At 41.5% G+C, this 20947-nt stretch overlaps 1 protein-coding gene across 3 annotated transcripts in view; it reads right to left on the bottom strand.

The window, feature by feature from the left end:
* Positions 1 to 20947, bottom strand: part of tln2b (talin 2b) — a 90772-nt gene that overhangs the window by 22251 nt on the left and 47574 nt on the right. For all 3 annotated transcript variants that reach the window (XM_085165948.1, XM_085165949.1, XM_085165947.1), the window contains exons 10-33: positions 20777 to 20932; positions 19944 to 20045; positions 19748 to 19824; positions 16200 to 16383; positions 15870 to 15983; positions 15346 to 15454; positions 14534 to 14742; positions 14189 to 14287; positions 13368 to 13535; positions 12718 to 13012; positions 9129 to 9295; positions 8330 to 8458; positions 6824 to 6937; positions 6535 to 6648; positions 6311 to 6445; positions 5981 to 6109; positions 5741 to 5843; positions 4807 to 5015; positions 4232 to 4351; positions 3867 to 4064; positions 2319 to 2458; positions 1703 to 1796; positions 1162 to 1251; positions 924 to 1046 (exon numbers count right to left, since the gene is read on the bottom strand). In XM_085165948.1, the coding sequence (XP_085022074.1) occupies positions 924 to 1046; positions 1162 to 1251; positions 1703 to 1796; positions 2319 to 2458; positions 3867 to 4064; positions 4232 to 4351; positions 4807 to 5015; positions 5741 to 5843; positions 5981 to 6109; positions 6311 to 6445; positions 6535 to 6648; positions 6824 to 6937; positions 8330 to 8458; positions 9129 to 9295; positions 12718 to 13012; positions 13368 to 13535; positions 14189 to 14287; positions 14534 to 14742; positions 15346 to 15454; positions 15870 to 15983; positions 16200 to 16383; positions 19748 to 19824; positions 19944 to 20045; positions 20777 to 20932 (3378 nt within the window). The remainder of the gene's footprint in view (positions 1 to 923; positions 1047 to 1161; positions 1252 to 1702; positions 1797 to 2318; positions 2459 to 3866; positions 4065 to 4231; positions 4352 to 4806; positions 5016 to 5740; positions 5844 to 5980; positions 6110 to 6310; positions 6446 to 6534; positions 6649 to 6823; positions 6938 to 8329; positions 8459 to 9128; positions 9296 to 12717; positions 13013 to 13367; positions 13536 to 14188; positions 14288 to 14533; positions 14743 to 15345; positions 15455 to 15869; positions 15984 to 16199; positions 16384 to 19747; positions 19825 to 19943; positions 20046 to 20776; positions 20933 to 20947) is intronic.

Raw genomic sequence — 20947 nt, 5'->3', positions numbered from 1 at the left:
AGAAGAATATTTATTTTATTATTTTACATTTACAATTTTTTTTTCCTGGGGACCCAGTGACACCCCATTGAAGAGCCGTAGGCTGTGGATCTCTTAAGATCTCACTGTTGGGTTTGTAAAGCCATGTTACTCCTAAATTTCTATCTTGTTCAAAGAGAAGATATAAAACAAAGTTCTAAGCTAATCGAACTTAATGTTCTCCTTTTTTTAAAAAAAGAATCGATAAGAGAATCGATAAAGAATCGAATCGTTAAACAGAATCGAAAATGGAATCGGAATCGTGAAAATCTTATCAATACCCATCCCTAGTCAGATGTGTGATTCTGTATGGGGTAAAACCTTAAATAACCAGGCTGAAGCTCGGTTAATAAAGAGGTTGCAAAAGCTAAGAAAGCCAGATCTTAAATGCTCCCAGTTGTACTAATTAACCCCACCTACTAGGAACCTGCAAGACAACACAGAGGGACAACCAGGGGAAAACCCAGTAGTGCATGGCCAAGGCAGAGATCCGTTACATCATTCATAGCTGTTGATTCACAAGGCTAATACCTCCACTGTTCTTAGACTGGTGCAGATCGATCCAATAGGACATCACACAAAGTTGGTACTAGTCAGCTGGCAGGGTGAAGATTGTTTAATGTCTGCTCTGAGTATGTCAGATATTTGCACCTCTGTTGGGTATCGACTAGAAGGGTTCAGGGCAGCAATTCATGCGTGAAAGTGATTTCCACCTTGTGAAGATGTCTCAATTTCCTTTTACACCGTATGTCTTGGGCTATGTCAACCTTAAAAATTGATAGCAATTTGCTTTTCTAAACAAAGTGCGTGTTTAATTCTAGGTATCTAAAAATAAAGAGAAAAAGGGAAGGCGAGCGCAGAAGCAGGGTAAGTCAGAGCGAGTTAGTATGGCGCTGTGATCTCACCTGTCCTGCAGCCTCTGTCAGCCCACACAGAGCTTTGGACGCCAAGCCCACGCTCTCCCCGAAGGCCACCACATCACCTGTCTTACAGTGCTGAGAAATGCCTGCCATTGACTCCCCTAGGACCTGAGGCACATGAAAATGGAGGAAATGTGGACAGATTAGCTCTTCAGCTGCCTACCATGTAAAATATTTGACAGTTAGTGTACATAGTGCACTCGGTTATTTTATACGCCTGTACTTTTGAGTTCTCCATGACGCTCTCGATGCAATCAAAGTAGGAGAGCTCGTTGACGGGCTCACTGGGGTTCTCCAGCAGACCTCTGACAGCCTGAATACAGACGGAGACGCAACAACTTAAACTACAATATTGCATTTCTACGTTGATATCCTTGGAAATTTATCAGCTACTTAATTCAGACCTGAGGCTAACATTATAATTATAAATTGATCTGTGCAGAGATAAATCATCATAATCAAGGCCTTAAATGAACAATATTAATATCATTTAAAACTATTCATAGTATAATCATCGGTAGGCTTCAGAATGTAAAAATGCTCCTGTTATATTAGTGTTGCTAATGCAGCTACTGTACTATTGTTCTGAATGTATTATCCAGCTATAAAACATGGCGATATAGGAGGAATCTAATGGAAAATAGTGGGAAACCGTGAGAAAAAAAAATACAAAACTCATAAACTTTATTTAAAAAACATGAAATACAGGCATGCATAGAAACCAGAAAACCTCTGTGTGGTATCCTGTATGTGAGGAAAGCTACCTCCAACTCCCTCAAGGCATTGTCACACTCCTTTTGTCCTGCTGCTTGCTGCGTACAGAGCGTTATCAGCTGGTTAATACTCTCTGTCACCGCCCTGAAACACACAGGCAGCCACACAGCCTCTTTAGCTCTCACATGTGTCCTCTGCATGCACGCACAGGCTGGCTTCACTCACACATGCTTTTAGCCCCCCTATTCAAGCATGGTACTGCCGGCTTCTCGCTGCGATTGGATAACACAGCTCACAGGAGTGCCGAGATTGTCTCGAATTTGTGTTCAGCCTTGCTGAGCACAGACAGGCTCAAGCCAAGGCTTCCATCTTCCTAATTAGACAGAGAGAAGTCAGTCAGGCCTAAAGCCCTGCGGGACCAGCTGCTTGGCTTCTCTCCACTAAGGGGAGGATACGTACTCCCCCTAGCAATGCCGAACAGACACACTGTAGGAGCGGCATACAGATGTAGTAAGAAGCTGTTTTCTATAGCTATCATTACTTGCTACAGATCTTGAGCCAGGATTCACATGATATATACTACTGAGCTGTTCACCTCACTGGCAAATACAACATAGCATTCAGAAAATCTGACACATTTCAGGTACTGCTTGCACTTTATCGCACCTTGCTGCCACAGCTAGAAGATTCTTAGCATTGGCTGCACCTGGATCCACAGACAGAGACTTGGCAGCCAGTAGCAGCTTACTGGATGCCATGGAGATGTTCTTCAGATTACCGATGACTTGGATCTGGTCATCCTTACTCTGCACATGCAAGGAAGAAGAAAAATTCAGGTGAATTTTGTTTTTGATGGTTTCAAATCTGTATTAAATGTTGTGTTACAATTATTAAACAGTATTGGTTAGAGTGTTCTACTTTACAGTAATGGCTATCCTCTTTTGTCACATAACAGGTATTTTTGAGTCTTTGATTGTCAAATTTATGTAATGTTTGTTTTTTAGTCAAATTAATATTGTGTGAATAAGTGACAATTATCGATTAATGATTTGTATGCAATATTATTGTGTTCCAAGTTTATCAATATCAAAAAGCCTAACTCTAATTTTTGTTGTCACAGCTACAAACTGCTGTTCTGATTAAAGAAGTAATATGTTCCAAGACATTTAGGCTATTTCGTGTGGGAAAGATTTCCGACAACGGTGCGCGCCTCTTTTCACAGACAACACAAACCGGCTCTAACTAGAATAAAAGAGAAGCAGGAGCCCCCGGTGTAGAAAAGAACAAGGGGACAAGTTAATCAGAGTCTCTAGACTTTGAAACCGACACCTCATGGGTCCTCAACTGGCAGCTTCATTAAACGGTACCCACAAAAATCTATTTCAGCGCCAAAAGTGAAGAGGTGATTCCAAGACGCTGGCCTTGAAGCCATGGTTACAAAGAAAAAGCTATATCTGAGACTATACACTAAAATGAGCCATTTGTGGCAGAAAAACACAAACATTATCAGGGGAATATGAAAAAAAATGTGTTGTGGACAAACAAAATAAACATCTGAGGTGTTTAGTTCCATGCAGACATGTTGAAGAAATGTGATAGCTGTTATAAAGTAAGAGATTAGTACAGGTTAAAAACAGTCTTGAACAAGAAAGGCAGTCCCTTTACTTTTCATATGCAGTGGACACCACTTCATTGGAGCTAATTTGCTCCCATAAAAGGTAAAGAACGAACTCAACATGTAACCCCAAATTATGCAACATACCTAGTTCGCCTTTATTCTGTTTACCATGGAGTGACCAGCACAGTCTCTGGGTGGTGAGCGATCAGTTTGATAGTATTCTACTTAGACAGGAGTCAGGACCTACAAACCAGTCCAAGCTGTGGGAGTATCTTCAGGACACATGAGATAAAATTTCCCATGTGTACTAGTGTACATCCTCTTCAGTGTCTGATATTTAGAATTGTGAATGAATGAGCAAAATATTCAGAACAAGAACATCACACAAAGCATCTGAATACTTTAGAGCTCTTTGGAGGAATTAGCGTGGCTAACTGAATGCGATAGCTCTTGGTTAGTAAAGTAATGCAAAGATGCACTCTGCATTTGAAGCTTTTGAGTTTACCTGATAAAAGCTTTAAATGAACTGCTGGCACTGGATCACTATTAAACTGTGTCACTGGAGCGTGAAGTCTTTGTATGGTCATGAAACCTACCTGGGTGTGTCCTGCCATCTCAATGCCAGCATCCAGGAACTCATCAAAGTCTTGGCTAAACTTCCCTGAGGCTGCAGCCAGCTGGCTGCTTCTTCCACGAGAGGAGTGGACGACCTCGCCTGCGGAGTGGTTGAGTTCAGCTGCTGTGTGGTTCAGATCAGACTGGGCCTCTTGGAATGTCTTACTGCAGGGAGGGAGCTTCAAAGACAAGGCATGCACATTAGGCCACACTTTGGAATATTAAAACTGCAGGCAAAAGGAAATATTCTGTTTGGGGATAAAGGGTTGATATATAAATACTCTCATGTCATTATGCAAACATAAAAGGCAAGAAATCCCTAAGAAAAAGCTTAAGCAACACTCACAAAGTCCACTAGTAGCTTCTTGCTGGCCTCGCCTATGCTCCTGAGGGCCATGTCAACATCCTTCTGGCCTGGCAGGCAATTCACACAATTATTAAGGGAGTGCGAAACAGCTTTGGCCACCTGCAACACAGTACAACATCTGTCAATGGTCCGTCATTAGTCATTCTAAAAATGTGCTACACAACAAAGCCCCAGAGCAAAGCTATATGTGGAGAAATATCTCAAATGCAAATTGGGCTCACAACAGTGCACAATAATCCGTGTCACTAATTTATGCTGCTGTCACAGATATATGCCAAACAATATGTTTATCCCCTGAAGGGCTGCAGGAGAATGAACAGTTTTACTCCAGCAAAACATCTCCTGAGAGAGGGAAACCAGCCGAGAAATGCATAGCAGACAGGAAAAAAAGAGCAACACTTAGTAGAGGGGACGACTGTAATGGAAAAATCTTTACAAATCAGTAGATGAGGGAGACAGGGGCCATCAGTGCTCCTCAATCAATCAGTCTATCTATCTATCTATCTATCTATCTATCTATCTATCTATCTATATGCTAATAAGTGGTATGCTACCTGTGCTAGTCTCTGCTGACTCTCAGCATCACCAGGATGAACCAGGGCCTGATGTGCTTCATGGATGAGCATGGCTGAGCCCTCCATCACACACTGGGCTGAGTCCAGCATGGCAGCTGCAGCCTGAGGCTCCTTGGTGCTGGCTGCCACACCTCGAGCGGCTTGAGCTAATGTCCTCAGAGCCTGTGCTGTTTCCCTAGCAGCAACACCTGTGAAAAACGAGTGACGATTTAGCAAATACATTAATTCCAGTGTCGCATTTCAGCAGCCCTGTTTAAGCAGTACTAACTGAGAGCTATGTGTTTGTCCTGTCTTTACTAAAACTGTAATGACATTGTGCAAGTCAACAAGCAGGATTTAGCAGCACCACACTGTGAAAAAAAGAAAAAAATCATTATACTCAAATAACTTCATTGTTTAAATAAATCACTTAATATGATAAATAAAGCCTCACACTGGAGGTCCCCTCAACTTATTACACATAGAACTGGGAAAAAAAAAGAAAAAGCTGCAAATTGCATCAAATTGCATTAACCAGCAGAGTGGAGCCATTTGCTGATGGAATGTTAAATCCAGTGAAAAAAAAAAGATTAATGAGTAGAGAGCAGCACCCTGGGCCACAGCATGAAGTGCTGCCTCGGAGCACTCATTGTTATAAATGTTATTCTTTATCCGTCTTCATCTCAATTCCACTGAGATCCCCGTTTGAGCCAAAACCGACGGCAAAGCAGTGAAGCCATGTTGGATTCCCGGGGTTCGGTTCAAGGCGGCAATGACAGCACAAATAAAATAACATCTTTAGCTTGGTTTATCCTCATTGACACTCGGCACAATTTTGAGAATTCCTTTTAAATAAAAGTCACAGGCAGTATTCCATATGTATCTAAATGGCTGCTCAAACTTCTCAGCCCCACTCGTGTATAAAATACACTACCTGTGTAATGTTCATTGCCTTGTGCAGCGCATGTCAGCAACTGGGCCATGGAAGAACCCACAGTCTTGGACGTACTTCCCAAATCCTGAGCGCATTTTTCCAGCTGTATAAGCGACAGAACACATAAATAACTCATTTGACTCATGGTTAAGATTTCTTTAGACTTTTGGTATCTCTACACAGCAGCTATCTCTAGCCTAATGTTTCCTTGACAAACTGGAATTGTTTCTATTTACTGACCGTTTCTCCAGGAAGTGGTTTGAGTTGGCCATCGATGACAGACATCTTGGCATCCTGAAGTTCACTCTTGAGTGTCTGTACAGTTTTGAGGGCTAAGTCAATCTCCAGAGGGCCACAAGCTTCATGTGCCTTTAAAAAAAAAAAAAAAAAAATTAAACCCCCCCCCCCCCACAAGCCATACACAAGCCATACGCAGCAGACAAGATGTGATCCTGCATGTAAATGTTTGATGTAAGATCACAGAATTAGACTCTAATTGGACAGTGAATCTTTTCACCGATGGCCTGCATCAGTGAAAAGAATCATGCTGACGGCGTTATGTAAGGATACCTTCTGCGTGGCAGTCCTGAGCTCCGCCAGGCAGGTAGCTAAATTCTTGGCACACTGGCCCAGTTGCATAGCAGCAGCTTGGTCGGCCACTGTTGGAACTGCTGACTTTGCAGACGCCACCATCTTACTCCCAGGCTGAGAGACAGTAATAGAAACACACCAAGAAATGAGATTCCTTTGATAGAGGGTCACAGTCACTCACTGTGTCAAGGTGAAATACAAACCTGTAAGAAGCTCTGGCTGGCCATGATGAGGGCGAGTTGGGGGCCCAGCTCCTCAGGCTGGGCTTGGCTGCTCCTCATTCCCTGCACCAACTGGGGAATACTATCTGCTACCATCTGAAATTAAACACCACATAATGTTTGCTTCATATGCCCCACCATCATGGCTTACTGAGAAAGGTGCTAACAAGGCTCCCAAACAAGACACTCCCTGTGACAACATGTATTATATGTAAATACAGGCTATAACATTAGTACAAAAGAGCACATCACAAAGATTACAGGATCATACCTTGCAGCTGTGAACTAACTGTTGGTGTGAGGCTGTATTTTTGTTGGAAGCAGCTGCGTTTTGGGCAGCTGCGATGGTCTGTGTAGCAGCAGCCGCTGCCTGCTTAGCAGCGATCTGTTCAGAAGACACAAATGGAGAAAATGTAAGTAAGAGAGTGCTGCTTGGCTAAGAGGAATGTTCACTTTTGCTCTGCGCAGTATTATGCTGTCATGTTCTGTACTCCAACAGAGTTCTAATCAGACTAAAAGGGGTCACAACCAAAAGGTTTTGGAAGAAGAGGGAAATGGATGGATCTACGCTGCTCGGTCATGATTTCATGAAGTGATCAGTACTGCCTTCGCTTGGGCACATTTCCAGAACTAAAGCTAAAAAAAGCCTGTGTAGCTTACATTAATTCATAGATGCAAGACAGGGTTTGAAGCAATGACGGGACTGAAAACAAAGCTGTTAAATGGGTGAGGAGATACTGATGGAAAGATATACGTAACACATGGTATCGTTATATAGAGAAATTAAGGTTGAATTCTGTGTGGGATTTACACAGAGGTGCAAATACTTCACGTAACCCTAAAGTGAAAGAGTGAAAGACAGACAGACAGACAGATAGACAGATAGATAGATAGATCAAGTGCCCTTGTTTTTCTTTTGCTATTTTAAAGAATGTGATCAGTATACAAAAGAAAATTTAATGTCTTCTTCCTTTGAACTTAACCCACTCAATCAAGTTTCATGAAATTCGGCTTGGTAGCTTTTGCATAATCTTGCAGAGAAACAGACAAACAAACCCCACCTATTACACTGCCACTTCAGTTTGTGGCTTGTCAGTGGAACACATAAAAATGATATGCTCATCATGCTGTCTGTATAAAACTGGATAAATTAAGGGGTCTTAAGGGTCATAGTGTCATCTGTTACATTTGTCACATCCACTTGGATATGCTCAACATTCTGGTCTTCCCCAGCTTACATGCTGTCTCGATAGAGGATGCTATTACCATCATTACTGTGAACATCTGATGCAAGAAGGATGACTGAGATGCTGCATGTCTGATAGCAGGCTTATTCTAGCCCTCTGTAATGCATAGTTTATGTGCCTAGAAAACTGAACACTGCACTGTGTGTTCTTGTGCAGAGAGCGGGAAGTCATTAGAGGCAAACTGATACCAAGGGCTAAATACAGATCTTTACACTTAGGTGGCTCATTCACAGCACTAATGGGGCTTATAGCACAGTGCTATGGGAAAGAGAAATAATACAAATATAATAAATTGCCCAGCAGTTGTTTCTACTAATATGGGCTGAAGCACATGGTTATTTGCATCCTTTTTTCAGTGTTTTCTTTCTCCTTTTATTTTTACACCATCTTTTTTTGCAGGTATTATACAATAACAGAAAGAGATGTTTGGGTCACACCTTTGTCAGTAAGGTGAAACAAGAAGAAGATTTATGTTTTGATCAAGGTCAGAGAACAGAAAAAATGATGACACATTGAGTCCTTTAACTCACCTCCAGCCTGTTGACTATTTTTTTCTTTATTGCGTTCTGAGCCGCCGCGTTAGTGGCGACACGTAGCCCTTCAGCTGCCTCTCTGAGTCTCTGTTGCTGGTCTTCATTGTCCGGGTAGGCGGCTGCCCCCTGGGGGACGCATTAACACACATTCATGTACACATGTGCAGATGTGCACACGCGGACACACACTCCCTCACACATACTGTACTGCACATACAGAATCTAACAACAGCTATCAGATCTCAGCAATAAAAGTTTAAACAACTCTGGTTATGCAAGTTGTGCAATAGATGGAAATAGTCATTTAGATCTGTCTGCTTTTTGACAGTTTCCAAGGAAACCGTCAGTGCCAGATCCTCACTTCCTCTTTGATAATGGCAGTGACGTGGTGATTAATGTGTCACAGATCAAAAACATCTAACGAGCCATAAGCAGCGTTTCACATGCCTGCGTATTTCACACTGATAATATCCTGCTCAGCAGTGCCAGGGGCTCATTAAGAGCCACTGATGCAGCAGCCTTTTTATTTTGGATGTGAAATGATGCTAGTAGATAGTGCATACAGTAATGCCAACACTTGTTTTCTATCAAAGGCAACACATTCAGTTCAATTCCTTTAAAACTGTTCTAGATGTAACAACAACAAAATAAAATGCACTGCATCAAGAGCTAGGTTAAATTTTGTAGAATATAATAAGGTACAATAAAGTAATGTAATAATGACTGAAAGCAGTTAGCTTGTCTGGTATTATGTTAACCACACTGCATTGTGAGGTTAAGCCTGATGCTTTCCTACCTTAGCAGCCTCCACCATCCGAGCTGTGGCATCAGCCAAGAGCTTGGCTGCAGCAAGTAATTTTTTGGAGTTGTCAACATCAACTTCTGCCTCTGCATCTGATCTCATGGCATTGACCAAGTCAGAGGTAGCTTGGGCTAAAACTCTGGCCTGACGGACCATCTCACCTGTTCACACGCAAACACCAAGTTAGTGCCCCGTATAAACATTAAAATGATCTATTACAACTAGGGATGGGTATCGAAAACCGGTTCTTGTTGAGAACCGGTTCCCACTGTTTCAATTCCTTGGAATTGTTTGCCATTTTTGCAAACGATTCCCTTATCGATTCCAGTCGCCCCGAATGACGTCACCACGTTGCGGAGCGTCATCTACCTGGCAGGAAACATGGCGGCTCAAACGCTAAAAAGTTTGGTTATACTTTACGAGAATGGATGACAACAGGGCAACTTGCAATACTTGCAAAGTAGATATTTAATTTAAGGGAGGAAACACCACGAATATGCAAAAGCATTTGCTCACAAAACACGCGATGACCTTAAATCAATGTCGTGTTTTTAATTCCGCTCCGGACTCGTGAATCTCAACCCAGCAGCAGCGGTAACGTTTGCACGTCCTCTCCCGTTAATACGGCAGGTAAATAATCAACTAACAGTGCATATTATGTTAGCGCGATCTGCCTTATTACAAAACCTGCCATTACTGTGCGTTTAGGTGACCATGATGAGAGAGACAGACAGAGTCTGGCTCAGATGCTGGCAGTTCTTGCTGCAGTCTACCGGTAGCGTCTCCTTTCAGGCCAGGATAGACGAATGTCACCGAGCAGTGACTCAGTTTGTGGTAAAAGGCTTGCACCCATTTGCCACAGCAGATGCCCCCGATTTTCGGTAAGTGAATGTGTTTAATTGTAGGCAGGGACATTACTGGATATTCTTGTGTAATTGCTACAGAAGAATATTTATTTTATTATTTTACATTCACAATTTTTTTTCCTGGGGACCCTGTGACACCCCATTGAAGAGCCGTAGGTTGGATCTGTTAAGATCTCACTGTTGGGTTTGTAAGGCCATGTTACTCCTAAATTTCTATCTTGTTCAAAGAGAAGATATAAAACAAAGATCTAAGCTAATTGACCTTAGTGTTCTCCTTTTTAAAAAAAAAAAAAAAATCGATAAGAGAATCGATAAAGAATCGAATCGTTAAACAGAATCGAAAATGGAATCTGAATCGTGAAAATCTTATCAATACCCATCCCTAATTACAACTGTTACAACTGAAATTCAGCTGATTTGTCCATTTACATTTTTCTTTTGTCTTTTCAGTGACGACATCTATACTAATGAAGACAGAATTATTAGCACCTCCACAAAAATGTCATTTTTATTAGAAAGCCAGTGATTTTTAACACTCTTTTCCCAAACAGCCTAGTTTTAGTTTTGATACTTATATTACTTTAAAACAAAATGATAAAATTAAAAAAAAAACTAAAGCTGGCAGGGTCAAAATTATTAGCCTGCTCAAGCTAATAGTCAATTGTGTATCATTTTGCTGGACAATAACCTGCAGTCGTTTGTTGTAGTTTTCAACAAGCCTCACACACATCTCCTAATCAACCCCAGCCCGTTGTTCTTTGGCGAATGTCTGAGTCTCTGATGGTCTTCTGGCATGGACCGTGGTCTTCAGTTCAACCCACGGATTTTTAATCAGATTCAAGTCAGGGCTTTGAGCAAACTAGTCAAAACCTTCTTTCAAAATCTTTGTATATCTTTCTTTCTTCATGATTCCTTCCACCTTGACAAGATTCTCAGTTACAGATGCACGGACGCATCCCCACAGGGATAATACTCCCACCACCGTGTTTCAACAGTGAAGATGGTAATTTTTTATTGTACACCACTCCCTTCTTTCTCCACACATCTCTGTGTCCAAAGAGCTCTAATTGAATCTTATCTGACCAAAAGAGATGCTTCCAGTATACATAATCATTCTCCAGGTTGTCCTTAAGATTCTTCAGTCAGGCTTGAAGGTATCTCATGTGCAGAAATTGAGTTGTTCTTGGTGTGAAACCTCATCCTCCATTCCTGTGCAGGATAGTGATTGTGTTCTCCGAGACTCCACTTCCTGACATATCTAAATCATTCACTAGTGTGTTGGCAGTTATTGTTGGGTCTCTAGACACGTCTCTCACTAGTTTGCTTTTCAGAGACCTTGAAATCTTCCACATCCTTCCTCTGATCTGTACTTTGTGGCTTTGTTTGAATTTTTGACAATTTCTTGATGACTCTTTAACACAAACACCATAAAATAACTTGATTGTACAAGCTTTGAGCATTACAGAGTTAAAGCAAATCTTTGCACAGCAGTTGTTTGTGCTATGGCTCAATAAAAAGGTCAGTTTTTCAGTGGGTTATTAATATTTGACCCTGGTCATTTTTATTTATTCTGATATGATCCACCAGTTGTTGTGTGCAAACAGAATTAATTTATGCTTTCTAAATTAAAACTTTCTTGCTGTGTTAAAAAGCCCCTCGGGAAATTTTGACAAAAACTTTAACATCTGTATCAGCCTTGACAGCCAGCATATTTTTTTAAAAGGTTTTGGAAATATTGCCTCCTATGAAAATGTAGACAAAACGCTTGTGAGGCCACTAAAAGGATTTCTAACACTTTTACTATAATAGTGCCTCATTAATACATACAGATCTTCATTAAAGGCATAATTGATGTGATTGGACGATGACTGTTACTGGTAAGTTCGGCTCTCATTACCAGCTTACATATGAGACTGTAGAGGTAAAACAATTTTTATGTAAATTTGAAAAATCATACTACTTAAACTTACACGACCAGAGCTATTACAGCTGTAAGTATTTCAGTGTTCGACAAATTAGCACAGTATATTAATTCATCCTAACAGGCAAACCTAGTGCATCAGTAAGAAATTTCTGTAGCCGTGCAGGTTCACACCATCTTCATCTTCATCTACTCTCATAGCTAGGTTTCTAGTGAGTCATCCCTGTTCCCACAAATAAAACAATCTTTTGATATATGTTGCATCTCCACACACACCTGCTACAAAGAGCTGTGTTTCCCCACTCACCCACCTCCGGCTCAAAAATAGCTCACCCAGAGAAGACTATGAAATACATTTATATGCGTTACAGCCTACATGCTAATTTCTTGGGATTCAACCAACACACTCTGTTGACAATCAACTCAACAATGAGAAATGAGAGAGAAAAAGCGTAGCAGTGCCTCAGCATTTAAACATTTGTTCCCTCAAAAAATCCTCAGGTCATGTGTTTCCTGTTAAATTTCAAAGTCTTCCTGATGCTGATTGGGACCAGATTGAGTACTCTTGTAGTGGTTTTGGATGACATGTTTCCCATAACCCCTTGAGAATCGACTGTGTTTGAAAATTCTTCGGCCTCATGGTTCAAGCCATTACGAACAGTGTTAGCTTTCAAAACAGGTCGAGGACTTTTAAGATCCCTTAACATACACATAAACACAAATATACCATTCAGCACCTCTGTGATAAAGCCAAAACACATTAAAACAATTCAAATAAACACAGGTATTCACTCACCAGCATCACCCATGGAAGTGAAAATGTTTTCGGTCACGTTCATAATCGTATCCGTGGCCTGGTCATAACGTCCAATAGGCTCGCCGCAGCTGGCATAATGGCGGACGTGCTGCAGGAGGTCGCTGAGAGCCTGGCTCACCACACCAGCTGCTGCCCCAACTTGCTTCAGCAGCTCACCGTCGTCGCTGGCCGAGCGGCAAGCTTTGACGCAGGTTTCCACGGAACGGTCCACCAACTTCCCGGCCTCGACAAGCTGCTCCTGACACACTGGGGAGCTGATGGTTGGGCTCACCACCTGCACCACACACAGATGTTGGCAGAAATAGTCAAAGGAAACAAAACAGAGAACATTTGAAGACACAAACTGTATCTACAAATAATCTTACCTCATCTAACCAAATGCAACAAGTGAGGCTTTAAAATAAAACATATTGCTACATATATACGGAATACATTTCTTTAGTTGCTATTTAAAGAATTCAACAAATACAATGATGACCTGCTTCAATTGGATAAAACATTAGTATTACATATTTTTTTTAAATATGTCATATATGTCCCATTTTTTTTTTTTTTTTGGATCATTTTCTGGTTGATAGTTTGTCCTTTACCTACTGGGCTGCTGAGACGAACAAGTTTTACATCAGTACCTTAGTGCAGGCGACCAGCTGTGAGGTGGACAGGGCACACTGAGTGGCAGCTGCAATCACCCGGTTCTGCAATATGGTGTCTTCGGCCACCTGGGCCACGTTCTTGGCCTTCAGGACTAACATAGCAGCTGCATTGGCCACTGCTTTTGCCAGATTCATCAGGGTGTCCTGCAACATATTAATCAATGTCCTTCACTGAAACACAGCGCAGCTGCAAACATGTGACTGATGGGATCAGGGAAGTAAATGTTTCTTCAATCTATATAGAGTGATTACTGCACAGCTAATGCATGTGGAACAAGCGTAGCACATAACAGAAAGAGATAAATGGTTAAGAATTTTAGGCAGCACATCTGTGCTACTATGTATAGCAAATGGAATACAAACTATGTTAATGTAACAGAAGAACGCTGTCTCAAGGTCAATGAGAACAAGACCGTGGATGATTTATGAGCCCTCTTCTCCAGGCATTAACACTAAAGAGAGTGGTATAAAAGCTGCGAGACGACATCTAAACTAAGGTGTATGTGGCATGTAAATGAATTTCAGAGTAAAAGAATAAATTAGGCAGCTAGAGAAGGCTACTGAAACGGTTCTGTTAGTGGAGGTCTGGAACAATGCATTGCCACTTTACTACTAAAAGCTCTCCTTCTGACACTTTGTTTCAAATCCACATAAAGTGAGGGTCTAATAATAAAGTCTGAGGTTATTACATAATTTTGTATTGACATTTTTAAAGCGAGTTCAGAAAATGTGTGTGCCTGTGTGCCTTCCTGTTTGGCCAGCAGTGTCATAGAAACAGTGAGGGGGTGGCGTCCAACCTGGAACTTCTCATCAGTCTCGCCCTCCCCCATGTGACGGAGCAGGTCCCCGCTGGCTTGTCCAATGCTTCCTGCTGCCGTCAGCACCGTCTGCCTGGGCTGTATGGGAATGACATCATCACATTCATTACACAGGCTTGGCTTGCTCTCACAGAGGCTCCCATGAATTATCCAAACAGAATTTAGGATCAAAAAAATCATCCCCGTAAAACCTTCTGTAATACATCTTTGCTGGGACACAGATAAAAAAAAAATGCAGTTCAAAACTGCGTGTGCCTTTGTGACTACTGCGATTAGAGATAAGGATGAGGTCCAAATCACTACAATAATCAGCAGGTGCCTCACCTCTGCGGCTGCGGGCTCAACAGATCTGAGCAGATCTGACACAGCTCCTGCCAGCATCCTGGCAGCACCCATGAGCTTGTGTCCACTGCCCACCTCATCGTCCATTAATGCCGCAAGCAACTTAACACCCTTAGACATTTCCGTCAGGTTGGAGGAGATGGTGGTGATGGCGCAGCCCACTGCTGTGTAGTCAGTTTCTGTCGGCTCACCTGCAGAGGATGGATAGTCGTCATTACAAGCTAATCGGGTTACATCTCTGCTGTGCATCTTAATATGTTATGCTGTTGCCACCTTAATTTTGCTAAGCCACGGAGAAGCTTGTGTTTCACATGCTGCAACAAGCACATCAGTGTCAGTGCTGTAGCTTGAACCCATTTGAAATGGAAGATGAGCACGCTGACAAAAAAGCTTTGTATTAGACAGAGAAGCTAGCATACGTGCAACCAAACAGATGGCAAGGTAAGATTAAAACCAAGCAAAAGGCTGGCTGGAACCTGACTGGCATTGCGCCAAAAATCATGAGGCGCTGAAAGAGACACTGGCAGTAAACTCAGCTTCAGGACAACAAGTTCAAGATTTATGAATCATAGAAATATTTATGAGGCAAAATTGAGACATACATTTTAGTTTTAATACCATCTCAGTAACGCTGACTTGGAAAACATTGATTTACACCATTTGCACTATGCCCAGTGCAGACTTCAGAAACCAAAGCTCATATATAGAAATTAATAAAACCAGAAAATAATAACATATGCCATCCCTTTTCTTTTTTTTTTTTTTAGTTATTTAGCATTCTCCTGGGCACTCACCTGCAGTGAGATTGACCACAGATGCTGTTCCAGCAGTGATGGCATCAACCTGAGAGTGGATTTCATGTTTGGATTCATCCACTTTGTTCTGAACCCAAACCCTGGATGCCTTTTGGTGGAGGAAAATGAGAGCTATTGGCATTCATCGTAGTGTGTGATTTTCAGCTCATATCAGCTTTCTTTCACAGGATTAAAGGACTAGGCTAGTACAACACCTATGGCTTTGGAAACACTCAAGCATTAAATACAGCCTCCACATTTACAGTCAGTCCTACATCCTAATTATATTTGAGATATTTGATGGACTTTGATGTGATTAGAATGCTTGATTCTTTTTAAGCCATCTTTGCTTTGCAAATCCAGAGGCTGTAATATCAGAAAGCACACAATCTCGAGTGTTAGAAAAGCACAACTCAAGGGATTGCTAGGATTGTGGGAATGTGGTAGAGTGCACCATTTATGCATGGTGCAACTGTTCTGAAATATTTTCCACAACTGAAGTAACTGGTTGTAATATGGCTCACCAAGTCATGGCCCAGTGGAGGCAGATTATCGACATGTCCCAGGTCAGCCTGGGCCTGCTGCACAGCCTGCATACTGCTGTTGATGGTCCCCATCAGGGCCTGCTGGGCTAGACTCTGACAGCAACAAACAACACAGACACAGTTTTTGCAAATGGCCTAACAAAAGGAGTCTGATTGCAAGATTGTGAAACTGTCTTGATCAGATTTCTTTAGGTCGCACATTTTTTCCTAAATGGCCCACAGCTTGGAAGCTACAGTTTCAGTTACTATCTGAATCAAAGCAAAAAAGAAAAGAAAAAAAGACCAGCATGTTTGTCAGCGCTTACTCACCAGTGGAGGCATGTGTCCTCTGTGCATTTGCCCTGTGGTGATTTGCTGCTGAGCAGAGGGCATAGTACCCATATTAAAAGTGTCAGGCCCGCCAATAGACCCAGACCGAATTATACCTGGAAGGGCTACCGAGCCGTGCTCCACACGGCCTACCCGATTGAACTGCTGCTGCAAAATTGTGGACCTTATTAAAAAAGAAAAAGAAATAGAAAGCAGTAAGAAGAATTTTATAATTAATCACACCAAAACATTAACTTTATGTATTGTAATAGACTGCATATTTGTAACATTTTTCAGTCTAATTGACCACTCAATGTACTTCATACTAGAAGCCACATTCATCCATTCACTTACATTAGGAGCACTGAGGTTTGGATCAAAACACCGACCATATGATTAGTGGCCAACCCACTCTGTTTCCAAAGCCACAGCTGTTCCCTATACACATTATATGCTTGTACATACTGTTGTGGTCAGAAGGTTACTTACAATCATCATGGGCATGAATGTCATAGTAACTTTGGCCTTCAAATGGTTTCTTTGAAATGTTTTTTGTGAAGAGGAAGAATTGTAGATTTATAAGTTGGGAAGGCCTTTTGGACCCATTTCTAAACAACTGCATATTTCAAGATCATCATTTCAAACAAATGTCTGAAAGAAGACCTAAAATGTCACCATCAGGTGGTTAGGTTCAGGAACAACCCAGAAACCACCAAGACTTAAGCCTGGCATCAACTGCAAAGTGCTGGAATACCAGTGTCACTGATCACAGTGAAGCGAGTTTCAGATTGCAATGGACTGAGAGGGTGCTGACCAAGAAAGAAATCTGTGCTCCAAAATCCACACCTTCAAGCTCGACTGAAATTTGCAGCTGCCCAAAGGGACAACTCAGATGCCTTCTTGAAAACATTTTTATGGTCAGATGTGACAAAGTAAAGTTGAGCTAGTCTAAGGAGCTTGGAAAGAAAAGCGTCTGGACTTGTTTAAGTTGCTTGAAGACGTTTCACCTCTCAAGCTTCTTCAGTTCTAAAGGATAAACTGGTGGAGAGTCCCAGATTTAAACTCAGTGGGAGTTTCCCCCCAAAGAGGGACAAAGGACCCCCTGATGATCCTCTATCTAAACACATGAGCCGAGGTGTGAAAACGGGTGTGGGTCACAATCAGCCAGGGTTTCGGGTGAGCTCATTGTGAAACCTGGCCCCACCCTATCATGTGATTTCCTGAGGTCAGATGGCCCAGGATGTGAGTGGGCGTTAAGGCGTCTGGGGAGGGGACTCAAAACTGGATTATAGATGGCAGACAGTTGGTGTCGTAAACCACCGCCTCTGTTCAAAGATGGTCGCTCACAGTGGACATAAATGGCTTCTTTCACTCCTCTTTCAAACCATCTGTCCTCTCTGTCCAAAATGTGAACGTTGGCATCCTCAAAAGAGTGTCCTTTATCCTTAAGATGCAGATGAACTGCTGAGTCTTGTCCCGTGGAGGTGGCTCTTCTATGTTGTGCCATACGCTTGTGAAGTGGCCGTTTGGTCTCTCCAATGTAGAGGTCTGGGCATTCCTCGCTGCACTGTACAGCATACACCACGTTGTTAAGTTTGTGTTTTGGAATTTTGTCTTGTGGATGAACCAGTTTCTGTCTGAGTGTGTTGCTGGGTCTGAAGTACACTGGGATGTCGTGCTTGGAGAAAACTCTCCTGAGTTTCTCTGATACACCGGCTACATAGGGGATGGCAATGTTGTTGCGTCTGTCTTTCTTATCCTCCCTCGCTGGTGTCTGGTCTTCTTTTCTGTGCATCTTTGCTGACTTTACAAACGCCCAATTAGTATAACCGCATGTTTTAAGTACTTCCTGTTTTAAGCGCTTAAAAACATGCGGTTATCCTAATTATCCAACATGCCAGAAGCATGTTGATGGCAACTAAAACTATGTGGCCCAAGTACAATTTGCTAAGGGACACTAAACCAAATATTGTCAGGATCCTAGGTTTTTGGGGCATGTGCCTTGATTTTTGGTGGTTTTGGATTTATTTTCCAACCTGGTGAAATGATTTAGGTTCTAGTTCTAACATTTAGTCTTCTTAGTTTCACCTCTGAAGACCCGAACTCTTTCATGGCATGCATTTTTTATCCTCTTTGCTATTTGGGCTGATTGGGACCTGATGATTGTGTAAAAACAAAGAATTATCTTTTTACTCGATTTTGTTCTACAGGGGCCTGATATCCACATATGAGGACATTCGTTTATAAATTTCAATCGAACAGTGGCGGTATAATGTCCTTGTAAGTGGATATCAGGCTCTTGTAGAGCAAAATGTAGTATTGTGGTCTAGACAATCCAAAATGTGATGTCCGCATATTTGGACGCCAGGTCCTAGGAGGTTAATGATGTTCTTTCTGCTTATGAGTTTTGCTATTTATATTACTGTTCGATAGTACTGTAAGAGTGTTACACACTCATTGTCTCATCTCTGAATAGTCAGCCTTTGTCTCTGTATTTGTTTACCTTTGGTCTTTGTCCAGTTTCATGCCAAGATCATAGGGCGTATATGTTTATCTTCTCATCTGTCAGGCTTTTAATCTGATCTTCTATCACATAAATTTATGTGTACGTCTAGACAAAATTTAAAACTAAATTACTTGCATATGTAGGCATTTTAGAGTAACCTTTTCCCTTGTATTACTTAGGAGGATCTTTTTAAATAACTCTTCAAAATGACAATGTGACTGTTTCTAACTTAAATGACAAAAATGACAGAATTATAATTAAAACAATTATCACGCACCAACAACTGCTCCCACAGTACGCAGGCAACGTCAGAAGAAATACTGTACAAAAAAACAGTGTTTTCATGCCTAACTCAACAGATGCTCCTGACTCCACCAGTTAATTACGGCTTGTTTTGAGAGGCAGCAATTATGTTTTTGTACTGAGAACCACAACATGAGTCAATTGGTCCACAAGCAGCAGGAATATGATGCCCCATTCTGCCAGAGCGGTTTCACTGACAGCCATGTGGATTTCCAGTGATAACAAATTTCCAGATTCTGTGTGACAGAGCCCCAGTCCAGCTGCTTTACCTCGATTTCCATCAGTCACTGAGCTACACTGGAAAATCTGGACAGACAGAAACCAAATAGGAAAAAAATACCTGACTAAAACAGCTTCTAGCAAGCTGTTTCTTTTTTTCTTTTTTCTTTTTTTTACCGGTGATATATCTTGACCTCCAAATGATGCAACTTTTTTTTCCAAAATAAAATTATATTCTTGTAGCTTTACCCTGAGGCAGCTTTTATAAAAATCACACAACTACCCATTTAACAAATTGTATTCTGGGGTATCGAGAAGAGCATTAATGTTATTGTCTCAGGTTTAAAGTGCTGTTTTTTGTGTTTAATTCTAACATCATGTCTCTCAGGGAGTACACTGCTGGGCAGGCAGAAATGTAATTACATGCACAATTAAACAGTAAGCTTTAAATTCATGAATAACTAGACTGTGTGAAGAGAATCACAATGGTCAGCATTTTTATACACTAGATACTACTCACTTCTTAGGGGAAACTGATTCCTCCAGCATGGTGGATTCCTCATCCCCCTCAAGGCCAAAACGATCCTTACTCTGCTTCTGCAGAGCGAAGTTTAACAGACACCAGTGAATACTGTGGGCTGAATATGTGAAGAGGTGGATGTATCTCATATTGATTCAGATAGATATGTGTTTTTACTTTATTTTCAACTACTTGCCTTTTTAAGAATGATGTCAATATACCCAGCAATGAGTTGGGATATCTGCTCTCCCTCTGTAGTCTGGACAGAGTAGTAGCTTTCCTGGTACTCTCCAAAATCCTTTGTAATGCATGGAAGAGTCCAAAGATTCAGGGCAAGACAAGTTAGTCATTTGAAATTATTTTATAGTAACATCTACCCAAGACTGCAGAAATACTCTATGCGTGATAAAACCCTTACTATCTGTGCATAGATTAAAAAAAAAAACCTTACTGGGGCTGAATAAACATGGCAGTACCTTCCTCATTTCTGCTTTTAATGAAAAAAAAAAAAAGCAACCTGCTTCCACGGAGCATCCGATTTCTCCAAAGAGCTGATTAAAAATGAGATGTAGTGAATCTGAAAACTGCTCACTTCAAAGCGTTCCACAGAAACACGTGGGCGAGTATTCTTAGTTTAAATCAATGTTGGCAAATATACCTCAGAGTACTTTGCATAATCTATTAATCTTTAAATGGAGTGGACCCCTTCCAGTACAGAAAGAAAACAGCCAACAGCTGGTAAAGAAAATTGAAAAAGGTTTCAGATAAATAAAACATTCAAATTCTGCACATTCTCCCCCTGGGTATCTATTGTTAAGTCAGAAGAAATAGCCGGCTAGCAATGCCAAAAACCATTCAATATTGCAGTCTGAGATCTCTACAATTTTTAGGATTCTGTTTGTATTGGGAAGTGAAGAAAAATGGGGGAAAGAGCAAAGAGTTGTATATATCACACTCTGCATACAAATAATGCATAGGACTAGAAGTGTATATAACAGCACACTCTAAGTGGAGCTGAGGACACAGTACCAAGGTGAAACTCTTCGGGGAGGCTGCCCATCTCTTGACTGTTGTCAGTGGCCATTCTTGCACCACGTCCTTCGTCTTCTCATCCACCCGCATCACTGACTCTTTGGTTATCCCCAGCAGCCGCGGGACCAGCTTATTTTTACCCTTCATCTTTTCCTGTCAAGTAAGAAA

Source organism: Neolamprologus multifasciatus, chromosome 7 (assembly GCF_963576455.1).
Source record: "Neolamprologus multifasciatus chromosome 7, fNeoMul1.2, whole genome shotgun sequence".
Lineage (NCBI taxonomy): Eukaryota > Metazoa > Chordata > Actinopteri > Cichliformes > Cichlidae > Neolamprologus > Neolamprologus multifasciatus.
This window is presented reverse-complemented; position numbering and strand designations above follow the sequence as displayed.